This window comes from Sinohyriopsis cumingii, chromosome 6, assembly GCF_028554795.1.
Source record: "Sinohyriopsis cumingii isolate HCF-2022 chromosome 6, ASM2855479v2, whole genome shotgun sequence".
NCBI classification, from domain to species: domain Eukaryota; kingdom Metazoa; phylum Mollusca; class Bivalvia; order Unionida; family Unionidae; genus Sinohyriopsis; species Sinohyriopsis cumingii.
In genome coordinates this window covers 47031812-47050673 of record NC_142966.1, presented here as the reverse complement: position 1 = coordinate 47050673, position 18862 = coordinate 47031812, and the positions used below count along the sequence as shown (strand labels likewise).

General features: G+C 41.8%; 1 protein-coding gene across 1 annotated transcript; it reads right to left on the bottom strand.

Annotated features, from left to right (window-relative positions):
* Positions 1-212: 212 nt before the first annotated feature.
* LOC149796867 (uncharacterized) lies at positions 213-10218 on the bottom strand. The gene is made up of 3 exons (XM_089960659.1): positions 9864-10218; positions 7289-9062; positions 213-232 (listed from the first exon to the last, which is right to left on the bottom strand). The coding sequence occupies exons 2-3, from the start codon at positions 8163-8165 to the stop codon at positions 213-215; spliced, it is 897 nt and encodes a 298-aa protein (XP_089816785.1). The 5' UTR covers positions 8166-9062; positions 9864-10218.
* Positions 10219-18862: the final 8644 nt, after the last annotated feature.

Sequence of the window (18862 nt, the reverse complement as noted above, 5' to 3'; positions counted from 1 at the left end):
GTGAACTTCTACGCAGATCACATAAGCCAATTTAAATACAATATTAAGATCATGCTTTGTAATATTCAAAATCGTAGATCGCCTATCAGTGGTAGAATTATTTCCTTTATGTTGACCAAATTTTGTTACAGTGCAGCTGAAGAATCCCCTGTTTTATAAATAGCTCCTTAGCAGATGCGATCGACACGATTTCATATGCTTAAATAAGGCTCTTAAATTGACAGGAAATATCCTTAAAAGAAACCAAATAACAATAATAACTAAATAAAATTATGCAGAATTACACTTGAGACAAAGGACACAAATCATAATATGAGTATTGCTTTGTTGAGCTATTAATTTCTCCTGTAATACGGTTATACCAATTTATCATTTATTTTATAGGAAACACCTCAAGACTCATCCCCCTCTTTCTCTTTCACTATAAATGTCTATCTGTAGTATGTTAGTTTTATTTCGATGAATCCATATCATCATTATCTCTCAAAGTCTCTTTGTCACTGTCAAGATATATAGATAAATGAGTATAGAAAGATTGTTTGATAGATGAGAATAGAGGAATGGATAAGTAGATATATATATTTATATATAGATAGATAGACTGTTACATTCACTGCGTTGGCCATTGTTTTTGTATACGGTCACAATGGTAGCTTCGCGCATGTCTTGGGGGACAGCTCCTTCCTCCTAGCAGAGGGAGAGTAGCTCATGTAGCTGCTTAAGAAATGTTGGATTCCCAAGTCCGTTCATAGGGGCACTTTTTGTAAGCTATTTAGGCTTTTCGTTTGTCCTCAGTTATTGGTTCCATCCTTGAAAGGTGTACATTGAACCAGTCCTGACTGGGCCTTTCCTTCTTGCCAAAATTGGACACGACTGTACTGTAGATTGCACCCTTCATGGCGTTTCACTTGGTTGTGTAATCATGCTCCGGCAGGTCGTGTAGAGCCTTGTACAGGACGTACACATACTTCTCCACTTTGGAGGGGACCAACATCTGTGCATTGTTGATGCGAGGGTGACCTTTTGGTTTGGAGCGATGTAGTGTTGTGGCTGTATGCGCACCCTGCTGCTCACGAGGGCGTACTCGGAGGCGCAGTCTGCACTAGGGTAGATTCTGGTGGAGAGGATGCAGTTCAGGGCAGAGCGCTTAGTAATGACCAAGTCGATCTGGTGTCAGCGATGAGTCATGGAATGTTTCCATGACACTTGGTGTTGTGGTCTATACTTGAAGAAGGTGTTTGTAACGCACAGGTCATGGTATGTGCACAGCTTCATCATTATCTGACCGTTCTCGTTGGTCCTTTCAGTGCCATGATGTTCGAGGCAGGTAAGCTCTGACTCGTGGTCCGCTCCTATTCTGGCATTTAAGCCTATGAGAAGGAGTAGTGGCCCGTCTTTAGGGTATCCTTTTGATTTGTTCGTCCAAATGCCCGTAGAAGTAATCCTTTTTATATTCTGAAAACGTGTGGGTAGAGGCGTAGAAACTGAAGATATTGAGAGGACCTGCAGCGGTGGCAAGACGGATGGACAAGAGGCGCTCAATGCCCCCATGAAGGATGAACGACCGAGAGTAGGAGGATGTTTTGATGGGAAAGACTTGTCAAGTTCTCGACCCTTCCAGAAGAAGGTGTAGTTTTCCTCTCTGTGGGACTTATAACCAGTTGACGGCCAGATTCGGTGTTGTTTGCTCATTTGTGAGTGAGACAAGTGTGGCTTCTCTCGGGATCTAGCCTGGGCGTGGAGTATGGACATTCTGGGTTCCCATCTCGTCCTTCCTGGTGGTGACCAAAGGAATGCCGAGCATTACATTTGGCATCAGTTTGAAAGCATGAGTTCCCGGAAGGAAGTAGTATGTGGGGGTGTAGTGGTTGTTTAGGGGTGGGGTTCTTCTTATAGACTTTAACGAATTATGAGAAGTTCCCCTGGTCCTTATTCAGAAGGTTAGTTTTGGACACTATATTATTTATTGACTAAATATATTTATCCGTACGAGCCCCCAGTCAGCAATGCCGACAGTTAAATTAAAAGAAATACAAAGATGAAATTTAAACAATAACAATTTAATAAAAGAAATTTAAAAGAATTTAAGGTAATCAATGTCTCTTTTTCACCCAATGATCCCTTTGATCATCATTTGAGTTCACAGTGTGAGGAGATTTTTCCCTTCTTGAGTGCTTCTCATCTAAATCTCTTCGTTCCCTTGTCTTTCTCTCCTTTCGTGATCTCCACTTCCGCTTCCTCTTCTATAATCCTTGTTCCTTGCCGTTATCTTGACTTCCGGTTCCTCTTCTAGTATCCGGAACCCTTGACGGTATCCCTTGAGGTCACCCGAAATTCACTCGGTATCTCTCACCGTCACCCGAAATTCTCTGAACTTCTCTCGTCCCCGAAATTCTCTGAAATTCTTTCGTCCCCCGAAAGCTTCCTGTTGAAAGGTATAATGCATTAGCAGAGGGTTATAAAAATCTTCCCTCACACTACGTCACTGAACTGAACCATCAGTTTAAGGCGGGGCATTTGGGTCGCGCATGCGCACACATCGAAATTCCCATACACTTCCGCCGCTTACAAAAATGGCGCCATAACACAATCACACAAAGGATTCAAATATCTACATACTGAGCCCTATCAGTATATACATACAAAATATTTCAAATATGATTGTACTAAAATATTACTACGGTTAGTAATATGACTATCTATATATTTATATATATTTATATATATTTCCTACACAAGCGTACCAAATCCACAATATTCACATTCAAATGGTGATAAACGGCAATCCGTTACTCAATGGCAAAATCTATCATTACGTAAACAAATTTCTTGTCTACCAAAATATAACTACGCAAAGAATTACAATATTAATTCTTATAGCGGCTAGCGAGCAATACAATTCTTCACAAATACAAATCGTCCTTTCAAAAGGGCGTAAACGTAATAATCCACGAAATAATATGCACACATATTACTAGCGAAAGAAGAGAACATTCTCGCCTCACAAATAAGGTGTACATAGTAACATTATGAATAATGATGCAACGAATCAACATCGTAATCAATCGTAAACAAAAGTACTAGCTAAAGTCATGAAAAAAATGCAAAATATTAAGGTCATAATTAACTATTCATACTTCAATACAAGTAAAATGTATACATACGACAAATTCTCTTCAATCAACAGCAGTCGTATCAAGCAGAATCAACGTAACATCAAACTTACCTGATCGAAGCTATTTCATGAATTTCCTAAATTCCGCCAATTTTTACGAATGGCTAACGGAGTGTGTGTCACTGCGACTCTTAAACACCAACTGACGAATTTCAGGCTTGTACAAGTCTTATGCCAGTTTCTCGAATCAAGTCCCACCTACAACGCATCCCGATTGGATGGCGACGGACTCTGGTCATTTGATCGAACTGTCAATCATAAAAATGTCAGTCTGTGTGTCCCCATGTACTGTCCAGCCTACCATTGTCGGCTTCCGGCTCTTTGAAGTTGTCTACGTCACGTGTTCCCATGTACAAAGATTCCCGCCAGATTTCCACTCAAGAGCTCAAACAAAGACTGGGTTACGTAAGATGATTAGCCAACTTAGGTACTTGGAAAACAAAGCTTACCTGGCTCCACTTACAGACTTATAAATACATGTATAATACAAGGGGTTGGGGTAAAACATCACATCCCCCCACGCTTGAGAATAAAATCAGGATTTTATTCACTCAAACTACAAAAGCAAAAGTGTTACAACGATATAAAGAACAAAATCAGCAAAATGAACTAAATGCTAAACTGAGTATGAACACGAAAATATAACAAATGGTCTATATCATTTCGGCGCTTCTACTCATGAAATCTGCGCCTACGTTTTCAGATCCTTTCACGTATCTGATCTGCATCTGGTACTGCTGTCAAAACAGCGACCATCGCATCAATCGACCATTGGACAACTTTGCCTGCGCCAGATAGGCGAGTGGTTGGTGGTCGGTATCCAATATGAACTTACGTCCATATAGGTATCGCTCGAACCGTGATATGCCGAACACGATTCCGAGACATTCCCTCTCCGATACTGAGTAATTCTTCTCGGCAGCAGACAACTTCCGGCTGCCGTATGCGACAGGAAAAAGCGTCTTGTCATGCTCCTGGAGCAGTACTGCTCCCAGTCCCGTGTCGCATGCATCGGTGCGCAGAACGAATTCTTTATCCAAGTCCGGTAGACGAACAACTGCGTCGGATGTAAGTCTATCCTTTAGCGTTTGGAATGCGTGCTCACACGCATCTGTCCAAACGAACTTACTCGGGGTCCATTTCTTGGTTAGGTCAGACAACGGGCCCGCAATCGCGCTGAAATTAGCGACATACCTCCGGTAATATCCGGCCAGTCCCAGGAATGACCTCACTTCCGTTTTCGTGGTGGGGCGTGCGGCGTTTCTCAACTGCTCCACCTTCGACTTCTCTGGAGACAGCGTGCCTTGGCTCAGGGTATGTCCTAAATAGTCTAATGTCCTGAAACCAAGGTGACATTTGGAAGGGCGGGCTGTCAAGCCCTCCTGACGTAGCCGCTCCAAAACGTCAGCTAACAGAGCGAGGTGTTCACCCCATGTCTCTGTAGCTAACAAGAGGTCGTCCATGAAGTTGTGGACACCCCTATCGCGCAAGGGCTCCAACAACTTCCGCATCATTCTGGTAAAGACGCTGGGCGCGTTTTGTACCCCGAACGGCATCACCAACCATTGGTATGTCCCGTCGGGAGTAGCAAAAGCAAGCTTCGGTCGGTCTTCTTTCCTTACCGGAATTTGCCAATACCCCTTGGACAAATCCAGTTTGGAGAAATATTTCGCTTTCGAGACCGAAGCGAAGATATGTTCGGGGTCAGGTAGCATTTCAACTTGAAATTCTGTCACCTGATTCAGCTTCCGGTAGTCGACGCAGAACCGATGGGTGCCGTCCTTCTTCTGCACTAAGACTACTGGTGAGCTGTACGGAGAGTCGGCAGGTTCGATTACTTCCAGAGCAATCATCTGCTCGATTTCTTCCCTTACAACTTGTCGTTTCGCGTGGGGCAAGGGGTAGGGTTTACGCTGAACTGGTCGGTCGTCCACCATCTTTAACCCGAACTCGACAAGCGTCGTCCTCCCGGGTTTTTCTGTTAGCACGTCGGAATATCCGGCCAGCAAGGTCTCTATCTCGTTCCGCTGCCCTTCAGTTAACATGGGGTCACACTCCACGTCCGACGGAGTCTCGGCCCTCGTTAATGGACAGCTCGGGACAGTGTTAGCACCTTCCGTATCGCCTTCGATATCCTCGGTGACTATCGCTGCGACAACAAAATCGCAGGCGGTCTCCCTTTCCCGGTACCTCTTGAGCAAATTGGCATGGTACAATTTCTCTTTCGTCGGTAGCTGTATCCGGTAGGTTTGACCTCCGACCTTCTTGGTGACGACGTATGGACCCCTCCAGGAAACTTGCAACTTGTTGTGTTCCTGGGGCAACAACAACAACACTTTGTCCCCTACCTCAAACTGACGTGGTTTTGCGCGCTTATTGTAATTTTTCGCCTGTTGCGCCTTAGCTCGTTGGAGATTTTCTTGCGCGAGAGAACAAACCTCTTCCAGTTTGTTGCGCAAGTCCGCGACGTACTGGTAGGTAGTGCGTACTTCCTCTACAGCGTGGTCGTCTGTCCACAGCTGTCTCAGTACGGCGATTGGGCCGCGTACGGTTCTCCCGTACAAGAGTTCAAAGGGAGAGAACCCCACTCTCGCTTGCGGTACTTCCCGGTATGCAAAAAGCATGGCCGGAATATACCGGTCCCAATCCTTGGGGCGGTCTTCGCACAATTTCTTGAGCGTGTTTTTCAAGGTCCCATTAAACCGTCGACCAATCCGTTACATTGGGGGTGATACGGTGTAGTCGTGAGGTGTTTAATCGACATGAGACGATTCACCTCCGCCATCACACGACTCATAAATTGTGTTCCTTGATCGGTCAAGATCTCGTCGGGCACTCCGACTCTTGACCAGATCGCAAACAGAGCTTCCGCGACGGTTTCCGTGTCAATGTTACGCAACGCAACGGCCTCCGGATAGCGTGTAGCATAATCGACAACCGTTAAAATATATCGATTTCCGTGCGCAGACGCGGGTTTTATCGGTCCGATTAAATCCATGGCAACACGTCTAAATGGTTCATCGATAAGGGGCGTACTCCCCAAAGGGATGGGTCGCTGATCCGTTTTCGGTGCCATTCTCTGGCATTTGTCACAGGAGAGACAGAACCGTTTTACGTCTCCCTGGACCCCTGGCCAGTAAAACTCTTTTACAAGACGGTCACGCGTCTTAGCAATTCCCATGTGTCCACCCATGAGACTCTCGTGTGCAAGTTTCAGTACTTCGCAACGCTTTTCCTTTGGCACGACGACTTGCTTGAAGTGTTCGTTGTGTTTCCTGGCGTGGCGATACAAGATTCCCTTCTTGTAGACAAACTTCACCGCGCCGTTCGGAGTTTCCCTTTCTGTTCCCGCTTCTGCGTGTTTGTGCAACTGCGCCAGAGTTGCGTCCTCCTGTTGCAGCTTCCTTAACTCCGCTGGAATAACATTACTAACCGGTGTCGATGTAGCTTGGATTGGCTTTTGTTTCGGCTGTCGACTCATGGCCCTGGTTTCAACAGCACTCACTGGCATAGGTGTGCAGGTTTCGGGGTTCGGCTGGGGTAACACATAACGGCAACCCAATATGACGTCATGTGATAGCCCCTCCAAGCAAGCAGCTTCAATTTTCCCCTTCACGTATGGTGAATCGAGGTCAATGACAGCTACTGGTAATGAGTCACGCGCGCAGTTCGCGTACTGAACTTCTATTACCTCTCCTGTATAGTCCTCCGGCTTGACATATTTCTTGTCGACAAGCGCGGGGACGCTGCACCCAGTGTCATACAAGATGGTGGCGCCTTCTCCATTGACAGTTGCGGCCGCAAGGTTGGCTGGGTTGCGACTCGCTTCCGGCACACATTCCTTCTTAGCTACGACATTCACCTGGGTCTGCCTGCCCTTGGGACAGTCCCTGGCAAAATGCCCCAGGCGCTTGCAATTAAAACATGTCGGCGGCCCTCGCCGACTTGCAAGTCCTGGTTTCGTGGGTGAGGCCTGTCCAGGTCGATAGGCGGCATCCCTACCTGTAGGTGCCCCTCCGACCTTCCCGTCGCCCTGACGGTTACGGACAGCCGGCTCAACCTCCCCCATACGACGCGACTCAGAGGGTCGGGGTCGGTCAGCAACCCCGGAACCTCCACTCTTCGAGTGCGCCTGCTTGTATCGCTCCGCCATGTTAGCGATCTCTTCGAGCGTCCGGTGTTCTCTTTCTGCTAAGAAAACTGTCAACTCGCGACGGTAAGTACCCAGGACATGTTCCTTGAGTATTACCTCGCGTAGCCCTTCGTACGTGCGTTCGACTTCGGCCATTTTCATCCACTTCTCAAATAAACCTCGAACACGGTTGTGGAATTGAGAGTGGGTCTCTGTTACCTTTTTCACCGAGTCCCGGAATAGTTTCCGGTAAGTATCGGCGGTCAGCCGGTAATGGCAGAGAAGCGCCTTCTTGAGGGCAGTGTAGTCATCAGCCTCTTCTGCAGTTAAGCCGTGGTAGACTTCCCGAGCTGCACCTTGCAAAAAGGCTGAGACATTAATGGCCCAGTGCTGTTCAGGGACCTGATGAGCGCGTGCGAGTTTCTCAAACTGGACGAGAAAATCGTCAATAGCCTCCTCCCTATCATTGAAGCGTGACATGCTGATCTGGACTATCCGGTGGTCGATGAAAGGTCGGCCGGTTGTTCCAGAGCTTGTACTGGCGTCGTCCCGTCCGTTGGTCCTAGCTTCAACTCTGACCTTTTCCATCTCCAGAGTGTGAGCGAGTCTGGCTAGCTCCAGCTCTTTCTGGGCGTCTCGGTCCGCGGCTATCTTGGCTTGATCCGCTGGGATCTTGGCTAACTCTTGGTCCGCTGCTATCTTGGCTAGTTCTCTCTGGGCTTCTCTTTCCGCTGCTTTTTCGGCCTTCCATTCCTTGATCCTTTCTTCTATAAAGGTTGCCAGGCGATCTCCCTCGTATCCAAGATCTTCCGACCCCATGGCGCGGTATTCCTTTATCATTTGTCGTTCGGTAGCCATTATACTAATGTAAAGTGATACCTTGTCTCAAAATTCAAACAATATACAGATATTTGTAATACCAGTTTAAATACTTACCTGTCGACAACAACTAGTTTCGTTCAGGTAAGATATTTGTTCGATATCTGCTTCACACGTACTGCTATGAATGGAAGATCTACAAAGCCTGCACATATGACAATAAAAATACAAGATGAGAAAATCACAAAATTTCAAATACAAAGAATGGAAAATATCTCACACTGTTCACTAATACTTCTACCAATAACTTTAAGTCCCAAAATAATATATATGTCTAATTCATATCCCGGACGAAGCGCCCACTGTAAAGGTGTAGTGGTTGTTTAGGGGTGGGGTTCTTCTTATAGACTTTAACGAATTATGAGAAGTTCCCCTGGTCCTTATTCAGAAGGTTAATTCTGGACACTATATTATTTATTGACTAAATATATTTATGGCTACGAGCCCCCAGTCAGCAATGCCGACAGTTAAATTAAAAGAAATACAAAGATGAAATTTAAACAAGAACAATTTAATAAATGAAATTTAAAAGAATTTAAAGTAATCAATGTCTCTTTTTCACCCAATGATCCCTTTGATCATCATTTGAGTTCACAGTGTGAGGAGATTTTTCCCTTCTTGAGTGCTACTCATCTAAATCTCTTCGTTCCCTTGTCTTTCTCTCCTTTCGTGATCTCCACTTCCGCTTCCTCTTCTATAATCCTTGTTCCTTGCCGTTATCTTGACTTCCGGTTCCTCTTCTAGTATCCGGAACCCTTGACGGTATCCCTTGAGGTCACCCGAAATTCACTCGGTATCTCTCACCGTCACCCGAAATTCTCTGAACTTCTCTCGTCCCCGAAATTCTCTGAAATTCTTTCGTCCCCCGAAAGCTTCCTGTTGAAAGGTATAATGCATTAGCATAGGGTTATAAAAATCTTCCCTCACACTACGTCACTGAACTGAACCATCAGTTTAAGGCGGGGCATTTGGGTCGCGCATGCGCACACATCGAAATTCCCATACACTTCCGCCGCTTACAAAAATGGCGCCATAACACAATCACACAAAGGATTCAAATATCTACATACTGAGCCCTATCAGTATATACATACAAAATATTTCAAATATGATTGTACTAAAATATTACTACGGTTAGTAATATGACTATCTATATATTTATATATATTTATATATATTTCCTACACAAGCGTACCAAATCCACAATATTCACATTCAAATGGTGATAAACGGCAATCCGTTACTCAATGGCAAAATCTATCATTACGTAAACAAATTTCTTGTCTACCAAAATATAACTACGCAAAGAATTACAATATTAATTCTTATAGCGGCTAGCGAGCAATACAATTCTTCACAAATACAAATCGTCCTTTCAAAAGGGCGTAAACGTAATAATCCACGAAATAATATGCACACATATTACTAGCGAAAGAAGAGAACATTCTCGCCTCACAAATAAGGTGTACATAGTAACATTATGAATAATGATGCAACGAATCAACATCGTAATCAATCGTAAACAAAAGTACTAGCTAAAGTCATGAAAAAAATGCAAAATATTAAGGTCATAATTAACTATTCATACTTCAATACAAGTAAAATGTATACATACGACAAATTCTCTTCAATCAACAGCAGTCGTATCAAGCAGAATCAACGTAACATCAAACTTACCTGATCGAAGCTATTTCATGAATTTCCTAAATTCCGCCAATTTTTACGAATGGCTAACGGAGTGTGTGTCACTGCGACTCTTAAACACCAACTGACGAATTTCAGGCTTGTACAAGTCTTATGCCAGTTTCTCGAATCAAGTCCCACCTACAACGCATCCCGATTGGATGGCGACGGACTCTGGTCATTTGATCGAACTGTCAATCATAAAAATGTCAGTCTGTGTGTCCCCATGTACTGTCCAGCCTACCATTGTCGGCTTCCGGCTCTTTGAAGTTGTCTACGTCACGTGTTCCCATGTACAAAGATTCCCGCCAGATTTCCACTCAAGAGCTCAAACAAAGACTGGGTTACGTAAGATGATTAGCCAACTTAGGTACTTGGAAAACAAAGCTTACCTGGCTCCACTTACAGACTTATCAATACATGCATAATACAAGGGGTTGGGGTAAAACATCACATAGTACTTTACACCGAGCCGTCTTAGGGCACCACTTCTGATTTTCTCTCTGGATTTACTCCCTTAGTATTTCATTCTCCCGAAGATATCCACAAGGCACCGGAGCTTTGAAATCAGAGTTTTCTTCTGCTAGGCGAACCTCCTGACGAGGCTAACGAGCTCCATCTGCCCGGGTTTTAATTTTTACTTCTCTTAAATTGTCTTCTTACCAATGGTAACGAGCCCAGTCTGTCCACCCAGTTATACCGCCGGGCACTCTGTCGCGCCGAACAGCAAAGCTCTGAGAAAACAGGGTGGGGGCCACATGAAGGTGCTGCTTTGTACTCAGTAGTGGAGGAGAGACATTATGCGAGCAACCTTCAGCCCAGCTGAGCCGGACAGTGGTTCCTCAAAGATCACTACACCTGAAAAGACGAGGCTGTGAGAGACTCTTTACTTTCATTTGGCGAGTGGGACGTCAGGCCTAGACCTCGCACACACCCTAGTATTGTTTTAGTATTATTATTATTATTATTATTATTATTATTTGAACACCCATTATGCATTATGTTGGTTTTATTAAGACATTAGATTTCATAACTGATTGAACTTTCTTGCTTATAGCAAATAATAGACAATTTTCTATATGCTTGTCCTCTAACACAGTCAAACTCACACACACACAACAAAATCAAAACTTTACGTTGTCTTTATTTTGTGTTGATGTGAGGCAAACGTTTATGTCCGTATGAACGCTTTCCTCAAAGACTCATTTTGATCTAACAACATTTTTTTTTTCAGAACGAATGAATTGATCATCGAAAGGTTTGATTTTCTTCTCATTAGGTAATAAGCCCATTCCTCAAGCTGTAAATTCTCAAATGCATACAAGAGTTGCCCTACATCATGTTTCATCACAAGTTTGTATTGCAATGACTTTCATGGCTTCTTTGAAAAGATAATTTCTTTAATATATATATTTTAAAGATAATTCCACATTTGATGTACAGTGGAGCCTTGTTAATCCGGACTCTGTTTATCCGGAAACCTCGCTATCCGGACATAAGTCAACGGGAACGGAATTCCTAAACGTTAGTTTGCTCTGTTGATCAAGAAATTCGCGGTCCGGATCCGAAATCAAAATCGGGCACCAAAGCGCAAAATTACATTAAAACTTGTCTCGATAATCCGGAAATAATCTGTCCTAAAATAAGAAAATTCGAAAAATCGTACGAGAAAATACAATCAGAAGAATAATACATAAAACACAGTAGTGAAGCCCTTGAGAGTCTTATGGCCACTATCAATAACTAAGTAGCGTGACCATATTGTAACCAGCGATTGTATAAACAATGTCTGTTTTAGCTAGTCGCCGACGGGGGTGTTAATAATTAAATAAACACACTGGGATCAAATCGTCCACGCTTTTTGACATAACATATGGTAAATAAATTAAAAGTGTCATTAAGCCTCTTTGTTGTTTACCAATTGTATGTAACAATGACAGTTTATTGTTTGCTGTGCAAATACAGTTGATATTTTTAAGCCTTCCCACCCAGAATGAGATGTCTACCGATGAATTCGTACGGATAGACGAAAAGGAAGAGACAGGGCAACAACTCAACGATGACGACATTTTGACTCTGGTATCTAAAGATGAGGTTCCAGACAATGATAATGAAGAAGACGATGATGACACTACCGACCCCGAGGGAAAAGACATTACCATCAACCAAGCCAAGGACAGTATAGCAACATTAATTTCGCATTTTGAGCAGACGTCAGCAAATTTCACCAGTGATGACATAAAACACAATAGCGAAGCCCTTGACAATCTATGGCCACTATCAGTAATCACTGCAGATAGATCCGCCGAAGAATCCAGGCAAACAAAGGTTACAGACTTCTTCAGGAAATTGACATAATAAATCTATGTACAGTACATACATGTACATGAACATAGTGTGATGTGTTCGATGTGTTAATTGTCTAAATTTCTATTTACTGTATATGTACGTACAAGCACATGTTATAATAATGTGAAATAAACACAAATTAATAGATGTATTCATTAATTTATTTCAACCATTATTGAATATACAGTACATTACATTTAAAGCTAGCATATACATATACATATATACGGTGTGATGATATCGTAAAATAAAAAATGTGCATGATTCAATTATCCGGAAAACTCGTTAATTCGGACATATTCGCTGGGAACGAATGTGTCCGGATTAACGAGGCTCCACTTTATATGCTTAAATAGTTTTGACTCCCTGTGAATTATTCTTTCACAGTGCGGATAACGCTTTGTACAAGATAGTGACGCAAAAGTTTTGTCCAACGCAGCGCAATGCTGTCAATATATAGAAGATAAAGCTATGCTACGTTGAGAGTATTGACCTCCCTGTGCATATATATTATCTTGACCAATATATAATATATAAGTTTCTAGTGACCTCTTCAGTTATTCCAAACCCATCCATAGAGATAAAACCAGCAGCTTTTCTTCATCTGTCAAAATATACATGGATATTATAGACATTGTTATGTGAATTATTCTTTCACAGTGCGGATAACGCTTTGTACAAGAGAGTGACGCAAATGTTTTTGTCCAACGCAGCGCAATGCTGTCAATATATAGAAGATAAAACTATGCTACCTTGAGAGTATTGACCTCTTTGTGAAAGTTCAACGCAGTTTGAAAATAGTGGCTGAGCAATGTATATTCTAAACAATCATCGTTGCTGATAGATCACCCATATGTCTTTCTGAAGCGGATATTGATGGCTTGACAATTTACATCTGAACAAAACGAAATGAGATGATGTACTCGCAACTTATATCAACCTTGAAGTAATGACCTGCAGTGATTGAGACTTATGGTATAACCATAAAAACCGGCATACCTCGATAATAGATAATATAAGCCGGACTGAACGGAGTTTGGAGTTAAAGACAATCAGCAATAAAGAATATTAGAATAATAAAATCCCCGATGCTATGTCGATTGTTGACAAGTAACATTGACATCGAGGCTAAAATGAATATTATAAAGCTATACATTCTACCAGATGCAAGTTTATTTATGCCCAAAAATAGCATTTTCTCCGTGCCTCTAAGCCATATAAAATGAATGCGTTATCATCAGAAATGTTTAGATTGCAGGCACATTAATGATATTTCCATCTACAGGTATTTAGAATCCTTAGAACAGAAAAAGGTCATGGAAAGTATATCAGTGTTACAACATAAATGTATAGAAAAATAATTTGCCAATGTGCCAAAATACGATATTATTTATAATCTAGTTACGTTTAAAAACGCATAGTATAATTGTTGGTTATATTTCTTCCCCTTTGTGCCAGCCGATCGTTTTTGTATGCTAATTCTACACATATTCCGGCATTTAGGCATACTCTACTGTCAGGGAATTTTAAGAAAAGGTGTTCGTTTTTTACATTGAAATAAATGCCTTATTTTGATTCGTTGGTGGAGTAGTCATTGATGCACCGATACCAATTTAATAGAACAGTTGAACAAAGACGCTTTTGTTAAGACGGTCCTGTGGCTGTCACACATCTGGCTGTAGCTAATCCTAAACTTAAGTACCGGGTAAATCGGATTATACTTTTCATTGTTGACCAGTATATTTTGTATACATTGTTTTATTTTTTTAAAATCATAATCTGACATGCTCCTTCTTTCGCGTAAACCATTGGATAGCATCCACCATATAGCCTAATTGCAAACAGATGAACATCCATTGATCACTAAATATTAATATCATGCAGTAAAGTGTACAACTATATTTCTTGTTAATATTTCAGTTAAGTGGATATCTTGTTGATTGGTTTCAAAAGAGTAAATGTATACAAATATAATGCCCTGAAAGTAGTTTTCTCCAACATCGTGGAATATTGAACTACCATCCCTGTAATAGATATTGCTTGGTACGTTGCAATCATTGACCTCTTTGTGAAACTTCAAAACAGTAGTAAAATTAGAAACGGTATGTACTTGGTCAATAGGAAATGTCTTTTTTTGGCTAATGATTGTTGCCGGTGCTTGACTCTTGTCTCTTTATGTGAGAGTTGAAGAGCACGCATGGGCTTACATCCGAAAAAACCGTGATGAGGTGATATGCAGGCAACTTACAACATACTTGACGTTATAACTTGCATTGTTAAAAATATATCATAAAAAAGATAAACACCCGCACAACTCTATCAATCAAGTGAACATAAAGTGCAGGCAGCGAAGCCTGGAGTATAGTTTCTTTAAAATTACAATGTACCATTTTTCATCAATTTCATCATTATTCCAGTCTATCAAAAGTTTGGATGGAAGCTACATGACTTATGCATTTCTTTGAAATAATCAAGATGTTAGCTTTAAACGACGATGAAATAATCAGTTTAAAATTAAGATATGCTACCCCTTATTTTAGTCACCGAAGTCATTCCTAATTCATTTTATTTTAGGGACTGCTCCACAAGTAGTGATATATTCAAAATTTTCCTTGGTAAACTAATCGAATTAGAATAACATTCGCACTTTGTCATAAATTGATTCGAGTCGGATTGAAAACAGGAAGGCCTTCGTTCTTAAGCAGATTTGAGAAGAAAATGTATACATCAAAGACTAACATTATAACGGATTCACATCAGTATAATGTAAGACGTTGACTTTGAGAGTAACAGTATGGGGGAGGGTGGATAAAACTGAAGCTACTGTCATGGTCGATGTCGTGTACTGTTGGGGTATTAACCCCATCACTATAACCATTTACCGATAATCTTGATTTCATTTGCAAGTAACCCATGTAGGTCGACTATACTCTAAATGGACAAAATAAGAGATTTAAATTAACGACAATTGGTTACTCGCATGTCAGGACAACAGCCATTAGGCCAAGTCACAATCATTAGGCATAAAATCCAAGAGTCATTCATATTTCAAACAAAACAACACACCATATGCTTTGAATAGTGAACTTCTACGCAGATCACATAAGCCAATTTAAATACAATATTAAGATCATGCTTTGTAATATTCAAAATCGTAGATCGCCTATCAGTGGTAGAATTATTTCCTTTATGTTGACCAAATTTTGTTACAGTGCAGCTGAAGAATCCCCTGTTTTATAAATAGCTCCTTAGCAGATGCGATCGACACGATTTCATATGCTTAAATAAGGCTCTTAAATTGACAGGAAATATCCTTAAAAGAAACCAAATAACAATAATAACTAAATAAAATTATGCAGAATTACACTTGAGACAAAGGACACAAATCATAATATGAGTATTGCTTTGTTGAGCTATTAATTTCTCCTGTAATACGGTTATACCAATTTATCATTTATTTTATAGGAAACACCTCAAGACTCATCCCCCTCTTTCTCTTTCACTATAAATGTCTATCTGTAGTATGTTAGTTTTATTTCGATGAATCCATATCATCATTATCTCTCAAAGTCTCTTTGTCACTGTCAAGATATATAGATAAATGAGTATAGAAAGATTGTTTGATAGATGAGAATAGAGGAATGGATAAGTAGATATATATATTTATATATAGATAGATAGACTGTTACATTCACTGCGTTGGCCATTGTTTTTGTATACGGTCACAATGGTAGCTTCGCGCAAGTCTTGGGGGACAGCTCCTTCCTCCTAGCAGAGGGAGAGTAGCTCATGTAGCTGCTTAAGAAATGTTGGATTCCCACGTCCGTTCATAGGGGCATTTTTTGTAATCTATTTAGGCTTTTCGTTTGTCCTCAGTTATTGGTTCCATCCTTGAAAGGTGTACATTGAACCAGTCCTGACTGGGCCTTTCCTTCTTGCCAAAATTGGACACGACTGTACTGTAGATTGCACCCTTCATGGCGTTTCACTTGGTTGTGTAATCATGCTCCGGCAGGTCGTGTAGAGCCTTGTACAGGACGTACACATACTTCTCCACTTTGGAGGGGACCAACATCTGTGCATTGTTGATGCGAGGGTGACCTTTTGGTTTGGAGCGATGTAGTGTTGTGGCTGTATGCGCACCCTGCTGCTCACGAGGGCGTACTCGGAGGCGCAGTCTGCACTAGGGTAGATTCTGGTGGAGAGGATGCAGTTCAGGGCAGAGCGCTTAGTAATGACCAAGTCGATCTGGTGTCAGCGATGAGTCATGGAATGTTTCCATGACACTTGGTGTTGTGGTCTATACTTGAAGAAGGTGTTTGTAACGCACAGGTCATGGTATGTGCACAGCTTCATCATTATCTGACCGTTCTCGTTGGTCCTTTCAGTGCCATGATGTTCGAGGCAGGTAAGCTCTGACTCGTGGTCCGCTCCTATTCTGGCATTTAAGCCTATGAGAAGGAGTAGTGGCCCGTCTTTAGGGTATCCTTTTGATTTGTTCGTCCAAATGCCCGTAGAAGTAATCCTTTTTATATTCTGAAAACGTGTGGGTAGAGGCGTAGAAACTGAAGATATTGAGAGGACCTGCAGCGGTGGCAAGACGGATGGACAAGAGGCGCTCAATGCCCCCATGAAGGATGAACGACCGAGAGTAGGAGGATGTTTTGATGGGAAAGACTTGTCAAGTTCTCGACCCTTCCAGAAGAAGGTGTAGTTTTCCTCTCTGTGGGACTTATAACCAGTTGACGGCCAGATTCGGTGTTGTTTGCTCATTTGTGAGTGAGACAAGTGTGGCTTCTCTCGGGATCTAGCCTGGGCGTGGAGTATGGACATTCTGGGTTCCCATCTCGTCCTTCCTGGTGGTGACCAAAGGAATGCCGAGCATTACATTTGGCATCAGTTTGAAAGCATGAGTTCCCGGAAGGAAGTAGTACTTTACACCGAGCCGTCTTAGGGCACCACTTCTGATTTTCTCTCTGGATTTACTCCCTTAGTATTTCATTCTCCCGAAGATATCCACAAGGCACCGGAGCTTTGAAATCAGAGTTTTCTTCTGCTAGGCGAACCTCCTGACGAGGCTAACGAGTTCCATCTGCCCGGGTTTTAATTTTTACTTCTCTTAAATTGTCTTCTTACCAATGGTAACGAGCCCAGTCTGTCCACCCAGTTATACCGCCGGGCACTCTGTCGCGCCGAACAGCAAAGCTCTGAGAAAACAGGGTGGGGGCCACATGAAGGTGCTGCTTTGGACACAGTAGTGGAGGAGAGACATTATGCGAGCAACCTTCAGCCCAACTGAGCCGGACAGTGGTTCCTCGGAGATCACTACACCTGAAAAGACGAGGCTGTGAGAGACTCTTTACTTTCATTTGGCGAGTGGGACGTCAGGCCTAGACCTCGCACACACCCTAGTATTGTTTTAGTATTATTATTATTATTATTATTATTATTATTATTATTTGAACACTCATTATGCATTATGTTGGTTTTATTAAGACATTAGATTTCATAACTGATTGAACTTTCTTGCTTATAGCAAATAATAGACAATTTTCTATATGCTTGTCCTCTAACACAGTCAAACTCACACACACACAACAAAATCAAAACTTTACGTTGTCTTTATTTTGTGTTGATGTGAGGCAAACGTTTATGTCCGTATGAACGCTTTCCTCAAAGACTCATTTTGATCTAACAACATTTTTTTTTTCAGAACGAATGAATTGATCATCGAAAGGTTTGATTTTCTTCTCATTAGGTAATAAGCCCATTCCTCAAGCTGTAAATTCTCAAATGCATACAAGAGTTGCCCTACATCATGTTTCATCACAAGTTTGTATTGCAATGACTTTCATGGCTTCTTTGAAAAGATAATTTCTTTAATATATATATTTTAAAGATAATTCCACATTTGATGTACAGTGGAGCCTTGTTAATCCGGACTCTGTTTATCCGGAAACCTCGCTATCCGGACATAAGTCAACGGGAACGGAATTCCTAAACGTTAGTTTGCTCTGTTGATCAAGAAATTCGCGGTCCGGATCCGAAATCAAAATCGGGCACCAAAGCGCAAAATTACATTAAAACTTGTCTCGATAATCCGGAAATAATCTGTCCAAAAATAAGAAAATTCGAAAAATCGTACGTGAAAATACAATCAGAAGAATAATACATAAAACACAGTAGTGAAGCCCTTGAGAATCTATGGCCACTATCAATAACTAAGTAGCGTGACCATATTGTAACCAGCGATTGTATAAACAATGTCTGTTTTAGCTAGTCGCCGACGGGGGTGTTAATAATTAAATAAACACACTGGGATCAAATCGTCCACGCTTTTTGACATAACATATGGTAAATAAATTAAAAGTGTCATTAAGTCTCTTTGTTGTTTACCAATTGTATGTAACAATCACAGTTTATTGTTTGCTGTGCAAATACAGTTGATATTTTTAAGCCTTCCCACCCAGAATGAGATGTCTACCGATGAATTCGTACGGATAGACGAAAAGGAAGAGACAGGGCAACAACTCAACGATGACGACATTTTGACTCTGGTATCTAAAGATGAGGTTCCAGACAATGATAATGAAGAAGACGATGATGACACTACCGACCCCGAGGGAAAAGACATTACCATCAAC